Raw genomic sequence first — 24,826 nt, 5'->3', positions numbered from 1 at the left:
CCGCTACCGGGCCTCCAATTGGAATCCAGGCCGTGGCAGAAAGGGCTACAAGTCTCTTTTTAGTCAGAGGATAAGTAGAATTAATATACTGGAGGGCTAATTCAATCGCCTCATCCTCTGTGGCAACGGAGGAGGGTAAGGACAAAGCCTCTCGCTTAGAGCGGTGCGGGGATGGTGGCTTAAGAGGAATAACTTTAGGAAAATAATTCAAGGTTACCAATACACAAAAATCATATGTGGAGGGAAGAATCATGTGGAGGACATTATCACAGAGCCAGTAATGACCAAGGAGAGGGTGAGGAAAGTTCCCAATAAATGTTGGCTCAGGCTGGACAGGGTACTTAGGGTGCCCATAATGCGAGCCCCTATCCCAGGGGGAACGAAGACGAAATGGAGACTTTGCACACCATAGGCGCCAATCCCCAATTGTGACAGGCTGCTCATTTGTTAGTAACTCTTCATACCCCGGGGACTTATGAAAGTAGAAAATAAGCTTGGACACTATAGTCTTCTCAGTGGTACGCTTAGGAGCCAGATAATCACCTGGGTCATAATCTACAGGTATGGTAGTAGGGCACATAGGAGTACCTGGAGAAACTACCCACACAGATTCTCCTTTTTCTGGGAGAACATTAGTATAGTTACAGGGAATGGGAAGAACAGTTGAGATGCTTCTTGTTAAACAAAACACTCCAGAGGCTGGATAGGGGGACGTAAAAACTGGCCTTAGAGAAGAGTCAGAGGGGGAAGTAGCATTATAAAAGGACCACCAAGTATAATCCTGGCTCCAAGGGCCTGAACTCGAAAAGTAGGGAGGTATAAGAGCTGGGAGTTGCACAGGGACAGGTACAGCTGGGACATCTGTGGTATAAGGAGAAAATCGGGAACACACAATACAAGGGGAAGTAATCTTTGCCTGGCTAATTAATTCCTGGACTGAGTGTAACCAAAGGTTGGAGCGAGTTGGGGTATTAGGAACAAGGAGGCAAGGAGTAGAAAACAACAAAAGCATCCAAACTACTAACATTTTCTTTCTTCCTAATCTAAAACAAATACAGCAAACTAATTAAGCAATAATATTTCAACAGTCTGTGCTAATCACAGATTACTCTCATATAATGTTCTCAGTCTTTGAGTTCTTATACCAGTTGGGATAGACCCTCAACTGACAAGGATCAAGCTTTCAAATTCCAAGAAAGCCAGAATCAGGCAAGAAAGAGTCTCAGTATGAAGCCGAAGTTCAGCCGCTCCTGCAGTATGCAGTTGACCCTTCTTTTCAGCTAGTAGATTCTTTGGTTCGGGTCAAGCGCAACTTCAATGGCTCCGCTGGATCTCTTTCTGCTCTCCACTGTTTAGGCTCCGTCTGATCCGTGCTGGGCTCAGTCTGATCAGCAGACTTAATTCGAGACCAATGGACCCATGGAGTTATCCCTGCGACCTTCACAGCTGTAGGAGTAGAAAGCAGAACAGTAAAAGGTCCTTTCCATCGGGGCCCCAAAGGCTGGAGCCTCCAGTCTTTCACCCAAACTCTATCCCCTGGCAGGAAGGAATGTACCTGAGCCTGGAAGGGGACAGGGTTTATTTCTCTCACATAAGACTGAAGCTCAGAAATTATCTTACCCAAGAGGGCTACCTGTTCCTGCACCTGGGCAGACCCTAAAATCCCTATGTCTCCCTTAATTCCCTGTAAAATGGCTGGGGGCTTCCCATACACAATTTCAAAGGGAGAGAGGGCTGTTCCTTTAGTTGGGGTACATCGGAGGCGGAAGAGGGCTAGTGGCAATGCCTGTGGCCATTTCAATTGGGTTTCCTGACAAATCTTTGCTAGGCTATTTTTCAAGGTTCTGTTTGCCCGCTCAACCTGCCCTGAACTCTGGGGACGATAGGCACAATGCAATTTCCAGGTAATGCGCAATGCGCGGGACAGGGCCTGAAGTGTAGCTTCAACAAAGGCGGGACCATTATCTGAACCTATGGCAAGGGGCAGTCCATACCTGGGGATGACATCCCTAAGGAGAGCTCGAGCTACTTCTGTGGCTTTCTCAGTGACTGTAGGATATGCTTCCACCCACCCAGAAAAGGTACAAACCATGACTAAGAGGTATCGGAACCTACCGCTCCTGGGCATTTCTGTGAAGTCTATAACTAGGGACTCAAAGGGTGTTAGTCCTCTAGACTGAACTCCTGGTGGAATACGGGGTCCCTGACGGGCATTATTCTGGGCACAGAGAGTACATCGGGCAGAGGCAGTGGCAACCAGACTATCCAATCCTTCCAGCACCACTACTCGACTGAGTAGGCGGGCTAGTGCTGTTTTCCCTAAGTGTGATAGGTCATGAGCTTGAGACACTACAGGCCAAGCTAGGTGGCGTAGCACCAGAACTCTGGTATCAGGGAGATGTAACCAGCCATCAGGTCTCCTTACTGCACCTTCTTCTTGAGCCCATTTCTCTTCCATTTGGGTATACATAGGTGTCCATTCTTGCAGTCGAATTTGGAACAGGGGGGTCACAGTACTTGCTGGGGGTCCTCGAGCAGCTTCTTTGGCCACCCGATCAGCATGGCGGTTCCCTCGGGCCACTGGAGTATCTATTCTTTGGTGTCCCCTGCAATGAATGACAGCTACCTTCTTAGGGGCCCACACAGCCTCTAGCAGCTGAAGTATTTCGGGTCCATACTTAACAGGTTGGCCTGCAGCATTTATGAGTCCCTTTTCCTTATACAAAGCTCCATGAGCATGTAGGGTTGTGAAGGCATACTTAGAATCAGTATAAATGTTGGTTACCAGTCCTGCTGCTAACTCCAGAGCTCGTATGAGGGCCACAAGTTCTGCTTTCTGGGCTGAAGTTCCTTGGGGCAGGGCTCTTGCTTCTATCACCTTGTCCTCTGTCACCACAGCATAGCCTGCCAATCGCTTGGAGTTTTCCACATAACTGCTTCCATCTGTGAAATAAATTACATCTGGGTCCCTCCACGGAACATCTTTAAGATCTGGTCGACTGGAGTACACTTCATCCATAGTTTGGATACAGTCATGATCCGGTGGTCCCTCAGATGCTGGCAAAAGAGTAGCAGGATTGAATGTAGCCACTGTTTCCAGGTGTATCCGTGGATTCTCACACAAGCTAGCTTGGTACTTAACCATGCGGTTATTTGTAAACCAGTGGTTGCCCTTATACTCCATGAGGGTGAGAACTGCATGGGGGACTTTAACAACCAGTTCTTGCCCCAAGGTCAACTTATCAGCTTCCTGGACCGGTAAGGCTGTTGCTGCAATGGCCCTCATACAGGCTGGCCATCCTTTAGCCACTCCATCCAGCTGTTTAGACAGGTATGCAACAGGCCTCTGCCAGGATCCCATCATCTGGGTCAGCACACCCAGAGCAACCCCCTGTCGCTCATGGACATACAATGAGAAAGGTTTCTCCACATCAGGAAGGCCTAACGCAGGGGCTTGGAGTAGGGCTTTCTTTATGGCAATGAAGGATTGTTGAGCAGTAGGTCCCCATTCAAATGGTTCCTTTTCACCCCCCTTTGTGGCTTGGTAAAGGGGTTTCGCCATCAATGCAAAATTTGGAATCCAAATTCTGCAGAATCCAGCTGCTCCCAGGAATTCCCTAACTTCCCTTCTGGACTTGGGTTGGGGAATTGCAGCTACCGCTTGCTTCCTACTAGCATCCAGTCTCCGACTTCCCTGGGAAATACAGAAGCCCAGATACTTCACTTCTGACTGACAAAGTTGGGCCTTTGAGCGTGAGACCTTATAGCCTGCATCCAAGAGTAGCTCCAGCAATTCTCTAGCAGCCTCAAAACACTCTTCCTGAGTCACTGCTGCAATCAGGAGGTCATCTACATACTGGAGTAAAACTCGCCTGGAAGGCTCAGATTTAAAAGTCTTAAGGTCTTGTCCTAGGGCAGTCCCAAAAATAGTGGGGGAATTCTTGAACCCCTGTGGCAGGCGGGTCCATGTATACTGAAGCTTCCTTCCTGTTACTGGGTTTTCCCACTGAAAGGCAAAAAGCAATTGACTGGCGGGGGCCACCCGAATACAAAAGAAGGCATCTTTTAGGTCTAGTGTCGTGAAATGGGTAGCTCCAGAAGGTATCAATCCTAGCAGGACATATGGATTAGGCACTACAGGGTGTAATGAGATAGTGGATTTATTGACCACTCGTAAGTCTTGGACTGGCCGGTAGTCCTCAGTCCCTGGCTTCTGAACTGGCAATAGTGGCGTATTCCATGGAGACTGGCAAGGTCGAATAATTCCATGGGATAACAGACGATTCAAATGTGCTTGAATCCCTTCCAAAGCCTTTCTGGGAATTGGGTATTGACGAAGATGGATTGGCCGGGCACTTGGAAGTAAGTCTACATGTACAGGAGGAATATTTCGGGCCAACCCTGGGGGATTATCTTCTGCCCATATCCCACTGACCTGAAAGCTGTCTGCCAGGGGTAGGTCAACTTGGCCCTGCGACTGATGCAGCCGCCATTCTTCTTCAAGAGGGCAACAGAAACTCAGTATACCCTTAGGGCTGGATGTTGGGGGCCGAAAGGAGACTGAAGTCTGGCCATCAGAGTCAAAGGAAATTTGGGCCCTAAGCTTGGACAGCAGGTCTCGACCTAACAAAGGGATTGGACAGTCTGGCATATACAAGAATTCATGAGTGACTATGTGTGAGCCTAATTGGCATCTACGGGTTGTCAGAAAGGGCCTCCGGTTCTGCACTCCCGTGGCTCCCACCACTCGGACAGTTTTTCCAGACACAGGCGCTAATCGCTCCGTCACAACAGAATGTTCAGCTCCTGTATCAATCATGAATGGAATTGAGCGGCTCCCTATAGTTAGCTTGACCATAGGTTCCTGGGAGCCCAGTTTGTAGGAACCTGGTCTGTCCTATTCGTCCCATTCTGCCATCTCGGCTATCCCGATGATGTCAGATTCAGGAGGCTCATATCTTCCCTCTCGAACTCGCCCTCGGCTTCCTCGATCTCCTGGTCCCCTTCTCAGTCCCTGGCGCCTCTGGGGGCATTCATCTTTCCAGTGCCCTCTTTCCTTACAATAAGCACACTGGTCCCTCTCCAATCTTGGTCTGGGATTCTCCCCCCTTGGCCGGGATTGATTGAAGGAATCTCGGGGCCTGGCTGGTGGTCCGGGGTCCCACTTTGGCTTCCCATTAGCTAGAGGTCGACCTCGGTTAAGGGTGGAATTAGTAATGGCTGCCGCTAAAAGGTCGGCCTTCTTCTGCATCTTCCGGTCAGCCTCTCGGCGCACCTCCTGATCTCTATTAATGAAAACCTTGGTTGCGATCTCAATTAGCTGGGTGGTATTCATCCCTGCGAATCCCTCCTGACGCTGCAACTTCTTCCGGATATCTGGCATACTCTGGGCCACCAATGCGCTATTCACCATTCTCTGATTTTCTTGGGCTTCAGGGTCAAATGGGGTGTATGTTCTGTAGGCTTCAATTAGTCGCTCTAGAAAGGCCCCAGGGGATTCAGTTGCCCCTTGGAGAATTTCAGAGACCTTTGCCAGATTAATGGGCCTCTTTATGCCTTTCCTCATACCTTCCAGTAAGTCCCGGCAATAGCCAGACAACAGTTCATAGTGCTGCCCATCATTTGGATCCCAATCTGGAGCTGCGCGAGGAAACCGAGCTCTAACCCACCCCTCTGGGTCCTGTGTCCCCCCGGGGACACGCTCTCGCGTGATGGCCTCAGCATTTTGCAAAATCTTCCGCCTCTCCTCAGTTGTGAAGAGGGTCAGGAGAAGTTGTTGACAATCAGTCCAGGTTGGGTTATGGGTGGCCATAATGCTAGCCACTAGGTCCACCACTGCCTGAGGCTTTTCAGTATAAGAGGGGTAATGCGTCTTCCAATTCAGGAGATCGGTGGTTGTGAAGGGTACATACTGATAGGCCTGTGCCTGTATAACCTGACCCTGATTATTAGGATCCGGTCGAGTGGTAGTTACCTGACGAAGTGGCAGAACTCTCGAGGAGGTGGGAATGGAACCTGAGGTAGAGCTAGGAGCTACCCTCCTATCATGCTCAAAGGTGATTGCAGCAGGTCTAACCCATTCAGTGGAGGTATGTTGAACCCCTGAGGGATGGGGAGGGGTACTCATAGACTGAGAGGTGGTCACAGGTGAGTCAGTCCATTGAAAGGGATGCCGGGCCCCTAATGAGTGGGTAGGGGTATTAGAAGGAGAGGCTGGGCTGTCAGGAGTTGAGGAGTCAGGGAGTGGAACCCAAAACGGGTCTTCAGAGGTTAACAGGAGAGGATGTGGCACAGAAGGGTAGAGGCCAGGTGAAAAGTCCAACCTAGGATGTGGTGGGGTTTGCACAGAAGAGGAACTGTCCGGAGAAGCCTGTACTGGAGAGGCTTGAGCTGGGCGGCGTGGATCTCTGGGGGTAGCACGGAACCCCAACAATGGGCCATAAGGTGGTGGCTCAAGGTCTGAGGGGTCATCAGAGAGTATGGGTTTCTCAGACAGGGTAGGGGCGGAAGCCACCGATTGGGTGGTAGGCTTCCTGGGGCTCTTTCCCTCTTCTAGTTTAGATTTTCTAATCTTTCTTTGAACACGGCCTAACATGAATTTTACTGGGGATCCCATATAAGTTTTCAACCACGAGGGAGGGTCAGTCACAAGGCTGTCCCAGGAATCTATATAAGGGAGTTGTTCAGAATATTCTGATTCTCCTACTACTATGCTGTAGACCTTCCGGATTACTTCAATATCTAAGCTGCCACTAGGGGGCCACCCCACTCCCATAGATGGCCACTCAACTTCACACAAGGTTCTTAAAGTACTTGAGCTTAAAGTCTGTCCATAATCATTAATTAAAAACCCTTTTTTGAAATTCTTAAGCATACAGTCTAGGGGAGTATCAATTTGTCTAGATGATGTCCCACCCATAATGCTTACAGTTACAACACACAAAAGGGAGGGAGTTTTTGAGAGTGCAGTAAGGGGTCCGCACTCTCGAGACACTAGGTAGACAGACAGCAATCGCTTCCTTCCGTTGCTGACCAATTGAACTCGCGTTAATTGGAAATGCAGCTATAAGAAGTCCGCACTCATTAACATTCAGGCATCACACATTCATTCAGTACAGAAAATCCCACCCAACAATTTCAAATTTCTCAGATACAGATAAGCTCAAGCGTTTTCGCTTCTAGTCCCCGCGACTAGAAGGTACTAGGGCCTTCGCTGAGAGTTGATCAGGCTCTCCTTCCCTCCTTCTTGAGGGGCTGGTTTATAACTTCCTAGCTAGGATTACAATACAGAATACAGAATACAAATACATACCCGGCGAATGTTCTCCAGTCAGTTGGGTGCTGGGATTAATGCAGGATTCATCCCACCGCTGCCACCAAGAATTGTTGCAGGAATTAATACATGAATTTGTGATACTTCAGAAGTCAGACAGCACACACCAGTATGAGAGAGAAATCTTCTTTATTTGCCAGCAAACAAAGCAAGATATCAGTTCTAGCTCTCTTCTCTCTCTTAGCTCTTTTTGTGTCATGTGGCTTCTGTCTCAGCTGCTTCTCTTCTGCTGTCTCTCCTGTTGTCTTCCAGCTTTCTTCCAGCTCTCCTTCTGACGTAAACTGCTTCTGCTCCTACTTAAATAGGGTCCTAAGCCCTCCTCCTAGCCTAGCCCCCTTTACTCCCAATTGGTTAAGGAATAGATTGGTCACTTTGCCTCAACCAATCATTACTTTTGAAATATCAGTTACATAGGTTTGGTATTCCTCAAACTGACCTCTAACCTGGGGCCCCTCAAGCCAGACAATATGGCACTAGAACTCTTATATTCTCATCATGATTGATTTCTCATCTATAGCTTAAATTGCTTACTGGACTCTGGCATTCATTAAAGGGGTCAAAGGCTAGTCTTACTTAATGGCATACTGCTATACTTTCAGGACTATTCCTACAGTTACCTATAATTAATCAAGGAGAAGAGAGCTGACTAGTTCTGACCTTTTTCACCTATCAGCTCCATACACAGAACTAGCTAAGACCATAGTTAATTCAAAACACATGTTGATCTCCTCACAGCAGTCTTTGCTTAAAAAATACAGCAGAGAGTAACATTAGATTTCAAAAGGTATTCTACATTTAACTACACAGAATACACATATTCTAAAATAAGCATTCTTATAAGACATGTCTAAACATCAGGAATATCTAGAATTATTTAGAATCTAACTAGCATTAAACTAATTCTTTTAAAACTACGGCATGTCTGGCTCATGCTTTGTTCATTCATAATAGTTTACAGCTGTGCCAGCATTTAGCAATCCATCCCTCACAAGGGTCTTTCTGACCTTTCTGACCCAGCCCGGCAAGACTTTCAAATAATATGAACCATCTGGCATTCCTTTGCTCTGCTTGCAAGGTAAAAAGCTAATTTTGAAATAGGAATTCAAACACCACTTTTAAACCCCAGATTTTAACAGACTTAACACTTAATATGATTTCTTATATATAATTTCTCAGAGTAAACACTTTCTTTGCCCATGGCTGCCTCAAGTGAACATCTCCCGCTGAGCCAGGAGCCTAGCTACCATTGAGTAAGCCCAGCAAAATGCCCAGGGCTGCCCAATGGTAGGAACTACCTACTGCCCTCTGTTCTCCATTCCTGCTATCTGCCTTCTTTGTCCCTGACCTGCCTCTCCCCCTCCCCCTAAATGGGTCCAGCATCTCCTTCCACCCCCTCTCCCCACATATGTCTGATGTTTCCACTCCTCCGTGGCCCTCTCAAAATGGCAGTGGCTGGCAGTGCTGTAAACAGGCTGCCTGCGACTGGCCCTGCTATGACCATTCCTCTGCCATTTCTGCCTCCTGCAATGTCACTTCCTGTAGGCCCAAATGAGAAAGGAAAGATCCTGGCAAGGCCAGCTGCAGGCAACCCGTTTACTGTGCTGCTTCTGCCGGCTAGCTGCTGCCACTTTGGGAGGACTGTGGGAGGAATAGAGATACTAGACATGCATGGAGGAGGAGGGGCAAAAGGAGATGCTGGACCCACATGGGAAGATGAGAAAACAGAGAGAAATGCTGGATCCATGCTGGGGGATGGGGGGTAATATGCAGAGAGAGAGAGGCCAGACCCACATAGGAATGGGAAGGGGAAACAGACAGATGATGGACCTGCAAGGGGGTGGGGGTGAGATAGAGACCAAGAAAAAAAGGGGGTATGGGAGGGAAGGAGAGAGAGATACCAGACCATTAGGACTGGAGCGAGGATTCAGGGTGTGAGGAGAGATGCTGGCCCCACAGCTGAGGTCTATTGGGGTGGAACCAGGAGGTGGAATAGGTGGGTCTGGGGATGTGACTGGGTGGAACTGGGAATGTGGCTGTGTGGAGTGTGGTTGAGGTGGGGGCATGGCATAAATCTCCCTCTCAAAGATCGGGCCTCCTTGGCAGCCCTGGGGTTTCCAAATTTGTTTGTTCTCATTTTCTAAGGTTAGAAGACTGACAAAGGCCTAGACCTGCTCGCTGTGCTGACTTTTCTGGCGGTTGGTAGATACAGCAGTAGAGCAAAGGAAAGCTGGTGCAGCCAGCAGATCAACACTGAGCTCCAACCTTGCAAATTAAAATTGGTATATTGAAAGAAAGGGATCCCATGAAATACTATCATATGCCAAATTTAATGTTGTTACTTAATTTTTCTTCAAGCCATTGCTCTATGTCCTTCCTCTACTGCCAAATCAGCAGAAAGCAGGCCCTTAGGGCGCTTGGAGGATGCTGCATCAACATAAGCTAGTAAGTGGTGGCACTTCGACAGTATACAAATCTATATCCTGAAGGAGGCCAGCAGCAGTTGCTGCTATCCCATTATTAGCCTGAATAACCAACAGGAATCTTAGCCAAGGACCAAGATGAACTTTTAAGCTCACTCAAATGATACTCCAACTGAAAATATGACTCACTGGCCAGCAAACTGCAAAACGGAGCAGTTCTACATCAGACAGTTATCTGCAGGCTAACAGGGAAAATGCGAAACCACAGCTAAGGAGGGTACTATAGAGGCAATGCCTACACCAAGACACCTCAAAGGCAAAATGACAGTATCATTAATGTATTACCACCACCTGTGATTCCCTTAATATTCACTGTTCCCTATCTCTTTAATATGCTACTGCATAAGTTATGATTTTTTTCTGTAACTCCTGTTTCTCTTGATTTTTATTGTAATCTGTTTTGGAGTGGCTGAAAATTTACAAACAATAGGAAAATAAATTGCTAAATTAAATGCACAGTATTTCAATACTGTCTAAAATAGTACTGCTTTCAGAACTTTTTTTGTTTGTAAATTCCAATCCCATTTTTACTTAGGGGTCCCTTTTACTAGAGTACTAAATGATAAGACACCCATAGGAATATAATGGGCATCTTATTTAGCGTGTGCTAAATCCATTAGTGCACCTGAGTAAAAGGACCTTTAATGGGTTTTTTTTAACAATTGTGTTTTATTGATATAATGAAGTACACAAGTTTTAAAGTTAAAAATGCACTATTTTATATTTCATTTATTTATCTTTTGTGGGGCTCTGCAGTTTCTTCCTGCTCCTTTGGTTTGGTAGCTCCATCCTAACTTGGACCATAAGCATTCAAATTATCTGAGCAGTTTTATTATTACTACCGTGTTTCCCCGAAAATAAGACACTGTCTTATATTAATTTTTGCCCCCAAAATGCACTAGGTCTTATTTTCAGAGGCTGTCTTATTTTTCGGGGAAACATCGGGGTTGGATCGGGGTTGGCCTGCCCGCCCTCCGTCGCTCCCGGAACTAACCTTAAATGCCTCCTTTCACCTTCGCAGCAAGCAGCAGCAGGGCAGGCCACTCCTTCCTTCCGTGTCCCGCCCTTGCCTGACGTAACGTCCGTGAGGGCGGGGCACGGAAGGAAGGAGAGGTCTGCCCTGCTGCTGCTTGCTGCAAAGGTGAAAGAAGGCGTTTAAGGTTAGCTCCGGGAGTGACAGAGGGTGGGTGGAGGGGGGGCCCGGCGACCTCGGGTGGGGGGGTGGCCCGGGGGCGGCCTTGTCCGGCTCTCGGCGGCCCTGCTTTCAAACTAAAATTTGCTAGGTCTTACTTTCGGGGGAGGCCTTATATCTACCAATTCAGGAAAACCTCTACTAGGTCTTATTTTCGGGGGATGTCTTACTTTCGGGGAAACAGGGTATTATTATTATTATTACAATCTTATATCTTGCAACTACCAGCCAATTCAGCGCGGGTTACAATCAAAAACACTGAAGCATTTTTTTCAACTAACTTTAGCCCAGTCATTGAGAGGCAGCCCAAAGATCATACATCACAATGTCTCCAAGGACATTCTAATCATGGGCCCTAATTTTGCCTATTAAGGAGGTAGTCTTATAAAGTGGGCACCAACATTTAGGCATCAAGGTTGCACCTAAATGAAGATAGTACCACACATACATGCATGAATGCCAATATTCCAGATACGTGCTACTCTATAACAAGGCACCTAAACAAGATGGTGAATAGTTTGAAGGTGGGCAAACATATGGATGCAGTCTGAGAGGAGCATGGGAGAAGTGCAGAGAAATGTGCACAAATTATAGAACTAGTATTCTATAATTTGTGCACATTTCTCTGCGATTTATGTGCGATTTTCAGTAATGTAGGTGTAAGTGCTCCCACCTAAACACATCACATATAGCGAATATACTTACCTGAAGCAAGAACTCTCCGAGGACAGGCCATTAATTCTCACATGTGGGTGATGTCATTCATGGCACCCAGTGCAGAACACTATCCAATGTAATATATCTTTAAGAGTTCACAGAAGCGCTCCCACCATGCGAGTGCAGGACCATCAGTAAAATAATATAGTTACATAAGACGACTAAAAGGGGAGGTGGGAAGGTATGTGAGAATTAATGGCCTGTTGTCCTGAGAGAATATCTGCTACAGGTATCTTCGCTTTCTCCGAAAACAAGCAGGCCAGTTGATTCTCAGATGTGGGAATCCCTAGCTACCAGGCTCACTGAAAACAACAACAGTAGGACGACAGGAACTCACAATGGTGAGTTCAAAATTTCAATTAACCTGAAACTATATAGAAACTGTCTAAGAGTGCAGCTGGGAACAGAATAAAACGAGCCTAGGAGGGTGAAGTTGGATTCTGACCACAAACAATTCTGGAGGACTGTCTGTCCAAACCGACTGTTGAATTGTGTGTCTTGCTAAAGGCAATAGTGGGATGTGAATGTGTGAACTGAAGACGACATCGCAGCCTTGTGAATCTCTTCTATAGAGACTGATATCAAGAGGGCTACTGACGCCACCATGGTTCTGACATTATGAGCCTTGACATGACTCTCAAGAGTCAGCCCAGCTTAGGCATAAGTGAAAGAAATGTAATCCGCCAGCCAATTGGAGATGGTGCATTTCCCGATGGTGACTCCCATTCTGTTAGGATCAAAAGAAACAAAGCTGGGTGGACTGTCTGTAGGGCCTAGTCTGCTCCAGGTGAAAGGCCAATGCTCACTTGCAGCCCAAGGTATGCAGTACACTTTCACCAGGCTAGGCATGAGGTTTGGGAAAGAATGTTGAAAGAACAATAGACTGATTCATATTACCTTAGCCAGGAACTTAGGGTGCATAAGGAAAACTACTGTTACAATGACATTTTTTGTAAGGTGGGTCCCTAACTACTAGGGCCTGAAGTTCACTGACCCTACAAGCTGAATTAACTGCCACCAAAAACAAGACCTTCCAGGTCTAGTACTTCAGTGGACAGGAATCCAGTGGCTCAAAAGGAGCTTTTATCAGCTGGGTGAGGACGACGAAGTCCTGTGACACAGGTAGAGGTTTGTCAGGAGGCTTTGTCGAAAGCAAACCTCTCATGAAGCGAACAATAGAGGCTATCCAGAGATGGACTTACACATTGTGATGGTAAGTATTAATTACACCGAGGTGAACTCTTACAGAGTTGATTTTAAGACAAGACTCAGAGAAGTGCAGAAGGTATTCAAGCAGGGTCTGTGTAGAGCAAGAAAGAAGATCTAGTGCCTTGCCCTCACTCCAGTCAGCAAACCTCCTCCATTTGAAAGAATAACATCTCTTAATGGAATCTTTCCTGGAAGCTAGTAAAATTCTGGAAGATGCAAGGAAGGAAATTCTAAGCTCTCAACATCTAGGTTGTGAGAGCCAGAGACTGGAGGTCAGGATGCAGAAGAGATCCCTCTTTCTGCGTTATGAGGATCAGAAAACACTTCAATCTCCAAGGCTCTTCAGGGGATAACTCCATAAGAAGAGGGACAAGATTTGCCTGGGTTTATATGGGGATATCAGGATCATGGTTCCCCATCTTGCTTGAGTTTCAGCAAAGTCTTCCCCATGAGTGGAATGGGAAGATATGCATACTGAAGGCTGTTCACCCAGTGGCAGAGGAAGGCATGCAACACTAGTCTGCCATGTGCTCTGAACCTGGAACAGCACTGAGAGACTTTGTGATTAAGAGGAATGGCAAAGAGATTCACCGAAGGGGTGCCCTACACTCAGAAAGCCTTGCATGCAATGCCCATGCTGAGTGACCACTTATGTGGTTCCATGACCCTGCTCAGTCTGTCAGCCAGACTGTTGGATATGTCCACCAGGTATGTGGCTCTGAGAACCATCCTGTTCCAGACAACCCACTGCCACATCCGGACGACCTTCTGGCACAGAAGGTATGATCCAGTAGCCCCCTGCTTGTTGGTGTAATACATTGCAACTTGATTTTCTGTTTGAATAAGTACAATTGGTTAAACAGCTGATCTCGGAAAGCCTTTAGAGCATTCCAGATTGCCCATAGCTCCAGAAGGTTGATGTAAAGGTCTGTCTACTGAGCTGACTAAGCACAGCGAGTGTGAAGCAAATCTAAGTGAGCTCCCCACCTTGGGTAGGGGATCCATCATCAGTACCTTCTGGGGCTGAGGAATTTGGCATGGAAGTCCCATGGTCAAAATGAATTGAATCATCCACCAGAGAAGGAATTGAACCAACTCTGGTGTCAGTCGGATGGCATCCGCTAGGTTCCCAGAGGCTTGACATCATTGGGAAGCTAGGGTGCACTGGGCAATTCTCTGTCCAGATTTAATTCATTCTTACTATCCATTCTTTAATTTCCTTCTTTTTCCTTCATCTACCTATGGCTTTTCATCTTTTTCTCACCCTTGTTCTCCCCATGCCCCTTCCTCTTATTCTCCAGTCTTTCTCTGCTCCCCTTTTCCATCCAGCAGCTCTCCACTTTCTCTCCCCATCCTTCCAGCATCTCCCCTCTTTCTCTCCCCATCCTTCCAATGTCCCCCCTCTTTCTTTCTGCGTCCTTCCATCCAGTGTCTCCTCTTTCTCTCTACCCTTCCATCCAGCGTCTTCCCTCTTTCTCTCCCCATCCTTCCACCCATCTACCCTCTCTCCTGATCCTTCCATCTAATGTCTCTCTCCCCCTCCTACTCTCTCTCTCTACCCTTTTCTGTTTAGTGTCCCTTCTCTCTCCACATACTTCCAGTCTCTCCCCTTTCTCTCTGCATCCATTCATCCATCTCCCCCTTTCTCTCCCCATCCTTCCATCGTGTCTTTCTCGCCCCATCCTTCCATCTGTTTTCCCTCTTTCTCTCCCCATCCTTCCATCCGTCTACCCCCCCCCCCCGATTCTTCCATCCATTCTTCTCTCTCTCTATCCCCTTCTTTCCATCCAGTCCCGCTCACACAGACCTGCCAAGTCTCCTGCGAAACACGCGGCGCCAGCTCCCATTTCCTACCACTGCTGCTTCTCCTGTTGAGCAGCAGCAGCAGCCGCTACAAAAACAAAAAGCTAATTAAAGAACCAAAAATGTTTTTAAAAAGCAAGCACGGCACTGCAGGCAGCCATCAGGCATTGGCTGTCGGTTCTGCAGCCGCTCCTCTCGCCTCACGTCACGTCGCTGCGCTCCTCCGGGGTCGTCCTCCAGGGGCAGTGACGCTCCGTTCTTGCCCTGCTGTAATTGGGGAACGCCGGCCATTTTTGCAGCACCAGCGTCCCCAGGGGGGATAGCTTCCCTTTCAGGTGCGGAACCCGGGAACGTTGGCCACGCCTCCGACGCCCGGATTGGCCATTCGCAGCGGTCGCCGCCTCCTTCTTCTGACTGACTAATCCGGGTTTCCTGGCCTGCTGACGTCGGTCCTCCTGCTTCCTGACCTCCCTGCCTCCTGTCAGCTGTTACTTGTCTCCTTAATTGTAGGGGATATATATAGGAGCAGTGGTCCCCACTAGTTTTGCTTCGGCTTCTACTTTGGTAGATTGCTTATGCTACTGGGAGACTCTGTCTACTACTACTTGCTGCCTGACCTGACCTCTGCTTGGAACCCGACTACTCTCTGCTTGCCGCCTGACCTGACCTCTGCTTGGAACCCGACTACTCTCTGCTTGCCGCCTGACCTGACCTCTGCTTGGAACCCGACTACTCTCTGCTTGCCGCCTGACCTGACTTCTGCTTGGAACCCGACTACGCCTTCCTTGCCGCCTGACCTGACCTCTGCTTGGAACCCGACTACTCTCTGCTTGCCTCCTGACCTGACTTCTGCTTGGAACCCAACTACGCCTTCCTTGCCACCTGACCTGACCTCTGCTTGGAACCCGACTACTCTCTGCTTGCTGCTAAACCAGACCACTCCTCAATCCAGACTCTTCGTTGCGGGTTCTTGACCTAACCCTAACTTCTGTTCGAACCCAATCTTTCTTTGCCTGTTGTCTGCGGCAGTCTGACCCCTGCCGGCCGCCTGCACCTGGGGGCTCAACCCTCGGTGAACGGTGGTCCTCTCAGGTGAAGCCTCGGGGTTTGCTCAGCTGCCCAACAGGGCGCAAGCTCAACACCTCTTCACTGTGCTCCATCTGGGCACAAGGGTTCACAAACGTGACAGATGGCAGCCATCTCCTTCACAAAAGCGGGGAAGGAGAAACTCTCTGGTGGAGATTTTCACCTCTCCTCTGGCAGGGAGGGGTCTGATGAAATACAATACGACTCCTCCTCTGAGAAGTACCTTGGATCCTCATCAGACGCTCATGAGCAGTCCCGTAGCAGCAACAACAAAAAATTCCTCATGGGAGGACTAAGACCGAGCCTGCCTCAGATAGGAGGAATGGCGTCAGGATGCAGGCTCCACCCTCGACTCCAGCAAACCTTCCTCCATCAATGTCTAAGAGGTACCTGCATGGGCGGCTGTTAATACAAATACCGCACACAACATTGGCATTGGAAACCTCACTGCCCTGTGAGGCAGCATGTAGAAACATGGTTGGCGCAAGCACCCCTGATGCCACTGCATTCTGCTGGAGAAGCCCTGTCAACTGCTCTTGAAGCACGTCCCAGATCTGCTCATCAAGATTCGACATCATGAAAGGCTGGGGCGTCGGGTCAGAGACAACTTACTGAACCACCAGTGTTGACTTGGGTACCTGGTCCTGGCTGCATGGAGACCTCCACACCAATACCTCCTCGATGGAGGAGGAGCACTCCTCCCGATGACGACATTCTCAGGTACCGGATCTCTCGGTGCCCAGGTGCTCCCCGTACCATGTGTCGGATCGATGCTAGTGCTTCTTGGGCTTTACCCAGTGCTGAGCATTGACACCCCTCGGTGCCGACGATAAAGACGTCAAATCCTCACACCTCCTATGTGTCAGGTCCGATACTGAGCACAGTGGTCAGCCTCGAGGCAGGTGGAAACCTGCTCTATGCACATCTACTCCCAGTGTTGGACATAGGTCCAGCAGCCATGCTGGTGCAAGCGCCAATGTCGATGTCTATATCGACAATTCGGACCTTGATCCAAAAGTTTTCTCCTTTTGAGCCTCTCTGGACTTCTGTGTCCTTTTTTATCCAGCTTCTCCTATATAAGCACACAATTATGGAACGCACTGCCAAAAGCTGTGAAAACAACCTAGGACCACCTAAACTTCAGGAAATCACTGAAAACCTACCTATTCAAAAAGGCATACCCCACCGACCCAAAATAGATACCTACACTCTGCAACACAGCAAAACCAAAGCTCATAATGGACACTATATAACCTTTCCTCTCCTCAACCCCCATTGTACCTGAGACACATGTACCTTTATTCGACCACAATATCACCTTGTATTTGCTTCTTTACTGGACTTGGCAAATGCCAATATTCAACCACATTATCACCTTGTATTTGTTTACCTACTGGACTAGGCGAATGCCGTTACGGTACTATGTAAGCCACATTGAGCCTGCAAATAGGTGGGAAAATGTGGGATACAAATGTAACAAATAAAAATAAAATAAATAAAACACTTGATACAGCAGGAATGGGTGTCAGCCCTAGAGATGGTCTGATTGCACTGAGCATAGCGCTCGAAGCCACTGGGAACCTTCAATGACATGCAAGGGAAAAGAGCCAAGACCAAATCAAACGACTATGATACAAAAAGGAGCAAATCACCAAAAGATAAAAGGGGAAAAAGTCCCAGCCGATGCTCAGGCCTAAGAGGGCCTTGTGAGCCCAAGAAATTAAACTTAAAAGTCTGGCAAAAGATCTAAAACTATAAGGGAAGGAATATAAAATTATCCCAAAGAGGGAACAAGGCAATTTGAGGCAAAAAAAAAAAAAAACCCACAAGGGAAGGCATAAAAGCTCTCTGAAAAAGAACTGCATGCAGACACTATGAGGTGCCATGACAAACGTGTTCTCTCCCCACCCCGGATGAGAAGAGATGGATGGTCCTGCACTCGCACATGAGCACTGGATAGCGTTCCGCACCAGGCGCCATGGATGATGTCACCCACAAGTGAGAATCAACTAGCCTGTTTGTCTTTGGTACACTAGTATTCTATTTTTAAAAAGTCTGCAATACAACAGTTTATTTAGCCTGGCAACATAAATAATAATAAAGCAGGAAGGAAATTCTTAGCAGTAGTTCAGTTACATCCTAGCTTATCACTAATAATTATGTCCTAGACAAACAAAACCAAAGTACTGATTATTTCTGGGATTAATGATTATTACAGAAACCTGGCTTACAGAAGAGGGACTGGTGCAACAGATGATGGGGTACATTTACTAAGGCACGTTAGCATTTTTAACATGCCTTTAAAGTTAAGGCATGTTAAATGTTAACATGCCAATACATTCCTACAGGCGCATTAGCATTTAACGCACGTCAAACATTGATGCACGTTAAAAAACACTAACGCATCTACAGTGTGCCATAGTAAACACAGCCCCCATGTGTCCTACAGGTTATGCAATTCACTCTTAGTATGAGAAAAAATAAAGGTAGTATTTCTGTGATCTATAATAGTTTTTTATGTGTAGAGTTAGATGATATTATTGTACAGGATGGGATGGAAGGTCTGAGTTTGAAAATCCAATTTTATGATACACTTGAACAAGTAGGCCTGGCAACATTTTATAGGCCACTGAGATGTATCAGCAGTATATAGTTTTATGAGTGAAGTCTTTGATAAGATTTATATATGGATGTCATTCCATCATTTAAAAATTAACCCAGATAAGACAAATATTTTGTGGATGGAGAAGAGTAAACAACCTATGCCTCTACTGAATCCAGTATTAGCAGGTTCAGAGGTATTAATCAAATCAGAAATAAAACTTCTAGGACTTAACTAAGGAGTTTCCCACTAGTAGTACAATACAGTACATAAATGCTTTTTTAAATTGAAAATATTGCAAAGGTTGAAAAAATACTTTCTACTGATCAAATTCAGTCACTAATTCTTACTATACTAGATTATTGCAATGTAATTGTTTATGGCCCTTCCTCGAAAGCAACTAGACAGTAACATAGTAAGTGATGGCAGATAAAGACCTGAACGGTCTAGCCAGTCTGCCCAACAGTCACATTCATTATCAATTCAAGATTAAAATCAACAATGAATGTCATATTATATACTTGATCATGGTCGGTCTTTGGTGTTTTTGGGATATAGACCGTAGAAGTCCACCCGGCTCTGTTCTTATGTTCCAACTACTGGAGCGGTCGTCAAAGCCTACTCCAGCCTATCTGAATCTGTCACGTAATTCGCGAGACACAGATCATAAAAGTCTGCCTGGTATTGTCCTCATGTTTCAAATTACCTCTCTAATCCATCCTAAGCTATACTGCTATATGCAGGACATAGACAATAAAAGTCAGCCCAGCACCGGCCTTAGTTTTTACAGCCAGAGTTGCCATCTAAGAACCACTTGATATACCATTCACTTTCTAATTAGATATCACCTATTCATTCCCTGCCCCTGGATTTCGCCGTTTTGCAAGGACGGCCAAATCGCAATTTGGACGTCCCTTTCGAAAATGCCCCTCCACATGGTATTAACTTTATTTTGCCATCCTTGGTAGCAAGCTTGTGACTCGGACTTTACTGAGCTGTATCTTTTCCTGATAATCTACCCTTTGTTTCTGCCCTCTATTCCTGAACTCAAATACACAGCTCTCATTGCAGGCTAGAGCTGGTGTGAGAAGGATAAACAGGGCCTTGCTACTTCCTGGGACAAGACTTGGTCGTTCCTTGATTTAAAGGTTATAAGGCTATTATTCTAGCATTAGAAGTCCACCCTAGGGGGCACTGCAGTGGGCTTCATAAATTGCTCCCAGTACATAGCTCCCTTACCTTGTGTGCTGAGCCCCCCCCAAAACCCACTATCCTCAACTGTACACCACTACCATAGCCCTTACGGGTGAAGGGGGGCACCTAGATGTGGGTACAGTGGGTTTGTGGTGGGTAGGTTTTGGAGGGCTCGCTGTTTCCTCCACAAATGTAACAGGTAAGAGGGGTATGGGCCTGGGTACGCCTATCTGAATTGCACTGCAGTACCCACTAAAACTGCTCCCGGGACCTGTATGCGCCGTCATGGTCCTGAGTATGACATCTGAGGCTGGCATAGAGGCTGGCACGACATATTTTTAAACATGCTTTTTAAGGGTGGGAGGGGGGGTTAGTGACCACTGGGGAAGTAACGGGAGGTCATCCCCGATTCTCTCCGGTGGTCATCTGGTCATTTCTTAGTCGTAATAAAAACACGTCTGGGTGAAAACGTGCAAGTGTTCGTCAGAGACGTCCTTGTTTTATTCGATTATGGGTCAAAGACGTCCAGGTGTTAGGTATGCCCAAGTCCTGCCTTCGCTATGCCTCTGACACGCCCCCTTGAAGTTTGGCCGTCCTTGCGACGGAATGTAGTTGGAGACGTCCTAAATCGGGTTTTGATTATACCGATTTGGACATCCCTGGGAGGACGTCCATCTTCCGATTTATGTTGAAAGATGGATGTCCTTCTCTTTCAAAAATGAGCCCAATAGTCACCTCAGGGATCACATGTGGAATATCAAGTGCTATAAATAAATAAAATAATATACCCTTTGATGTGCTGGGAAAAGGCCTGTAGAAAAAGCAATAGCAGAATTCCAAGCAATGCAAAATATCAGACAAAGAAAAAATGCTAAGTATGGTGAAAGCATCGTCTTTGCATCTCAAAGAAAGGGTAAATTAGGCCTTACCTGCTAATTTGCTTTCCTTTAGTCCCTCATGTTTCTCAGCCGGTGGTATTGCCTATGTTAGGTTCTTTCTCCGGCTCAGAGGAGCAGCGGCATTTGAAGTGTTTGGATGTCAAGCGGGTGTTGAAACACTACATTAAGTCTACTGATGACATTCAGCGATCCGATCGTTTGTTTATTCTGATTGGAGGTTCGCGCAAATGGTTCATGGCCTCTAAGCCCACTATTTCTCGATGGCTTAAAGAAATGATTGCCTCAGCTTATCTTCTTTCTGGGAAACCTGTCCCAGAGCATGTTAAGGCTCACCCTACAAGAGGTCAGGCAGCCTCTTGGGCAGAGCATTGTCTAGTGCCTCCGGAAGACATTTGTAGGGCGGCGACCTGGTCGTCTTTGCATTTTAAATCAGTGATTCCCAAACCTAGCTCTGGAGGCACCCCAGCCAGTCACGTTTTCAGGATACCCACAATGAATATTCATGAGACATATTTGCATGTAGTGGAAGCAGTGCATGCAAATTTCTCTCATAAATATTCACTGTAGATATCCTGAAAACCTGACTGGCTAGGGTGCCTCCAGGACCAGGTTTATGAACCACTGCTATAAACAGTCTCTGTAATTGACTCAATCGAGGCTCACGGATGCTGGCAGGCCAATCAGGCACTTGTTATCATGTGGGTTCTGACATGCAGTGCTGGCTGGAGTGAGCACTGATGGTATTGAGAGGTTCAGTTTCAAAGGAGACTTCCCTTCCAGCTCCTGAACAGTAATAGGACAGGATTTGCCTAGGTTCCTGTTACAAAGGTCTGGGGTAAGATGAAGGGCCTATTGATCAACTGTTAACATACACCATGCAAATTTGGAGAGAAAGGGATTCATATTGAAAAAGTGGACAAAAGCAAAGTGTTATCTATGCATAAACTAATCATTCCTTAACGAACTTAAGATATAATAAGGGAATGTTACTGTTTAGATTAGCAGAGAAATAATGTTATCACTTCCTTCACTCATTATGTTCTTTCATTATAGAAGTTGGTTTCGAGTACAGCATTTCTTAATTTTTCTATTGCTTCTAATGATGCCTTTTTCAGATGAAACATTCAACAACTGCAAATTGCTTTCATTAGCATGGGAATCTAATTGGGGTGTCCAAAAAACATGCAGATGTATCATTGTTGAGAAACCAAGGCAGTGAAACTGTATACATAACTAATAACTTTTACTAAGTGAGGTTGAGATTTCCACAAGGCGCAAAACAAATGTGATGTGACACACTGCAGATATGACTCTCTAAACCTTAACTACAAAATTTATGTTGCATAGTAACAGTATAAATATTCATACTTTTCAGTTCCCATACTCTTTTCTTCCAACTTTGTTGAGGTAAGTACTTTAGAACACAGTGTACAAGGTATCTGAAGTGCTTCCAAGCCACTGGATTCATAAAACCTGAGAAACTTATGACTCACCTCAATGGTTTTTGGCCAGAGTGGTGTAGTGGGGAAATTATGTTTGTAGACTTCATTAGCAATTGTGTTCACATCAACCGCCGCAACAACCTCTGCATCAATTCCGCTTTCTGCAATTATAAATGTAGGCTTTGTCATTTCTAGGTAGAATAAAGGCCTTCACCCAACACACAAGGAAAAGAATCTTTAGCTTTCTGTACTATCCCAGAAGTCAAGTAAAATTTAAAAACCTAGTCTTACACAATTACATCATGAAAGGTTGTAGGTGTGTTTTGATGTAGGTCTTTTTAAAAGATAGCAGAGTAGGTGTGTAACGGTATCAGTTTATTACTGAAATATGTAGCATATTTGCTGGATATATATACAGCAATATATTTGTGTATCTTTTAAAAATATATATTTGACACAGCAGCAGAGAAAATAGTCTCAGTCCAAAAGCCCTCTTCCCTCCCCCTTTGGGGCCTCACCTTGCCTTTTCTCATTCCTCAAACAAAAGACTTAAGACTGCTTTAAAGTTTTAAATTGACTCTATTCCTCTGTCCTCCCACCTAACAAAAGATGGACTAAGGTGGGCACCTGAATAAGACAAAAGACTTCAGAGGGTGGACCATAAACAGGACATTTGCTTGTCAAAGGTATACCTGCCCCTCCCATCAGCTTCCAGACATGTGCAGAAAGGAAGGACTTGTAATGTGTATCTGCCCCAGAGACTGAACAGGACATCAAAAGACATTTGCCAGCAAACTCCAGACTGTAAGTCTCGTGATGTCATAAGACATGGGACCAACTCAGGGGTCGTGTGCAGACATGAGACTACATTAACCATAATGCCTTGCAAAATATCCAAGACATGCACACACCATGCTTCTCTGCTAACATTATAAAAGGCCTGGAAACAGCCCAGCTCGTTCTCTTGGAACCTGCTCCTCTTGGAGCCTGCCTCTCTTGGGACCTGCTCCTCTGGAAACCTGCCTCTCTTGGAAACTGCTGCTCTCTTTGGGGTCCGCTCCGCTGATGCCTTGCTCCTAAAACATGTGCTTACCTAATGCTGTTCATACTGTGTAACAAGGACTTGTGAGTAACATAACTTTTGATCTAGACCTGCTACTTTGTTCTATTTTTATGCACAGATTACCTGTAAAGATTCCCTTTTAAAACCTACCTCTCGTGTGCAATTGTATATTAAATCAATCTTTTTGAAGCTAAAAATATGGTCTCTTTGTGTTCTGAATATATATATACTTAATATATTTAATTTATTGCAATTATCACCTTTGGTGATTGGTGGAGAAATCAATATAAATACAGCACCTGCTCTTAAATTATAAGCAGTGGCGAGTTGCTCTAGAGCTACTTTCCCCAAAATAAATCATTTCTTCCAACATATTAATTGCTGGAGAAGTGGGTAGAATTTCTTGTAACATATTAATTCGTGGAGAATGCGGGCAGCAAGTCTAACAGGTGGATCTTGTTGCTTTATGTTGTCAGTTTTCACAATGTAATCTGCAGACTTGAATCTTCCTCGCCACTAAATTTACTGTACAACTGAGATGGGATTTCTGAAACTAGGGACAGAAATATAACAAAACACAGAAAAGAAAATAAGATGATACCTTTCTATTGGACTAATTTAATACATTTTTTGATTAGCTTTCAAAAGGTAACCCTTCTTCTTCAGATCAGAAATAAGCAAATGCTGACAAATATCAGAACATATAAGTGAAACACAAAAGCATTACAATGCAACTAGGGAGAATCTTTTACTGATAAATCAGCAATATGTGCATTTTTTTTTAAGTAGCCAGAGAATGTGAAAACATTAAAGGAGGAATTCATCAAGGTATGGTAAAAGATCGCGTTTTCAAATCCTGATGTACTGCTGGATTCAGAAACCTGCAGGATCCCAGTACCACAGGTTGCCGAGTCCAGAGTCAAGAGAATAACACGCCTTGCGAGCCACCTCGCAAGCAGCATTATTCCCGCGACCCGTGGGCATTGGCCACAAAGCTATGGCCTATTGCTCCTGGGCTGGTATAGCAGGGTTCCCCCTGGCTTCTGGGTCCCCCCCCCCAGCATAATACCTGCTCCCCCCAAAGTACAAACCCCCCACTCCCCAGTCAATCATGGCCAGTCTGGTGCTGACTTCAAAATGGCATGACTATCGCTAGCGTCATGTTTCCATATAAGGAACCACTTCCTTATAAGGAAATATGACCCTAGCTGTAGACATGTGAGACTACCGCTAGAGGTGCCATTTTGAAGCTGGTACTGGACTTGGCAGGAGCGACTGGGTATTGGCCCTGTCCAAAGAATCCCATTACCCCCCCCCCCCCCAGGACCCCGAAAGACACCCCCCCCAGCCACCCCCTGGACCACCAGTGATAGAAAGGTAGCCCTTTGGGAGGTGACAACTACCTTAGAGGTGGGAGTGTGGGAGGCTTGTACTTGTGGGGGAGGGCAGCCTTGTGCCATGGGGGCTTAAGTCGGGGGGACCCTGCTACGCTTGGACTGGCATACCATCTAGGGCCTGATGCATCCAGGTGGCGAAATATCCCCAGCAAAAAGCAGGGGTTATTTTAACATGATTTTTGCAAGTTGCATTAGGGTATCTGCATAATAACGAGATGCAAAACATGAATTTGTCATATTTTGATCTCATTACTATTTAACCCATGGCCACTTAAATATCACCGCATTATTTTTGGTCCAGCAGCATTGAGGCCTCTTAAGTTGCATTAAGGCCCAAATAACGTGACTTAAGAACCTAACACTGCTTAATATTTAGATTGTAAGCTCTTTTGAGCAGGGACAGTCTCTT

At 46.2% G+C, this 24,826-nt stretch overlaps 1 protein-coding gene across 2 annotated transcripts in view; it reads right to left on the bottom strand.

Annotated features, from left to right (window-relative positions):
- The window catches only part of LOC115458734 (tRNA (cytosine(38)-C(5))-methyltransferase-like), a 144,393-nt gene that overhangs the window by 75,234 nt on the left and 44,333 nt on the right, over positions 1 to 24,826 (bottom strand). For both annotated transcript variants that reach the window (XM_030188558.1, XM_030188560.1), the window contains exon 2: positions 22,009 to 22,118. In XM_030188558.1, coding sequence (XP_030044418.1) covers positions 22,009 to 22,118 — 110 coding nt within the window. The remainder of the gene's footprint in view (positions 1 to 22,008; positions 22,119 to 24,826) is intronic.

The sequence above is a fragment of the Microcaecilia unicolor genome, unplaced genomic scaffold (assembly GCF_901765095.1).
Source record: "Microcaecilia unicolor unplaced genomic scaffold, aMicUni1.1, whole genome shotgun sequence".
NCBI lineage: Eukaryota > Metazoa > Chordata > Amphibia > Gymnophiona > Siphonopidae > Microcaecilia > Microcaecilia unicolor.
Note: the sequence above shows the minus strand (reverse complement) of the source record. Positions and strands in the feature narration are given on the sequence as shown.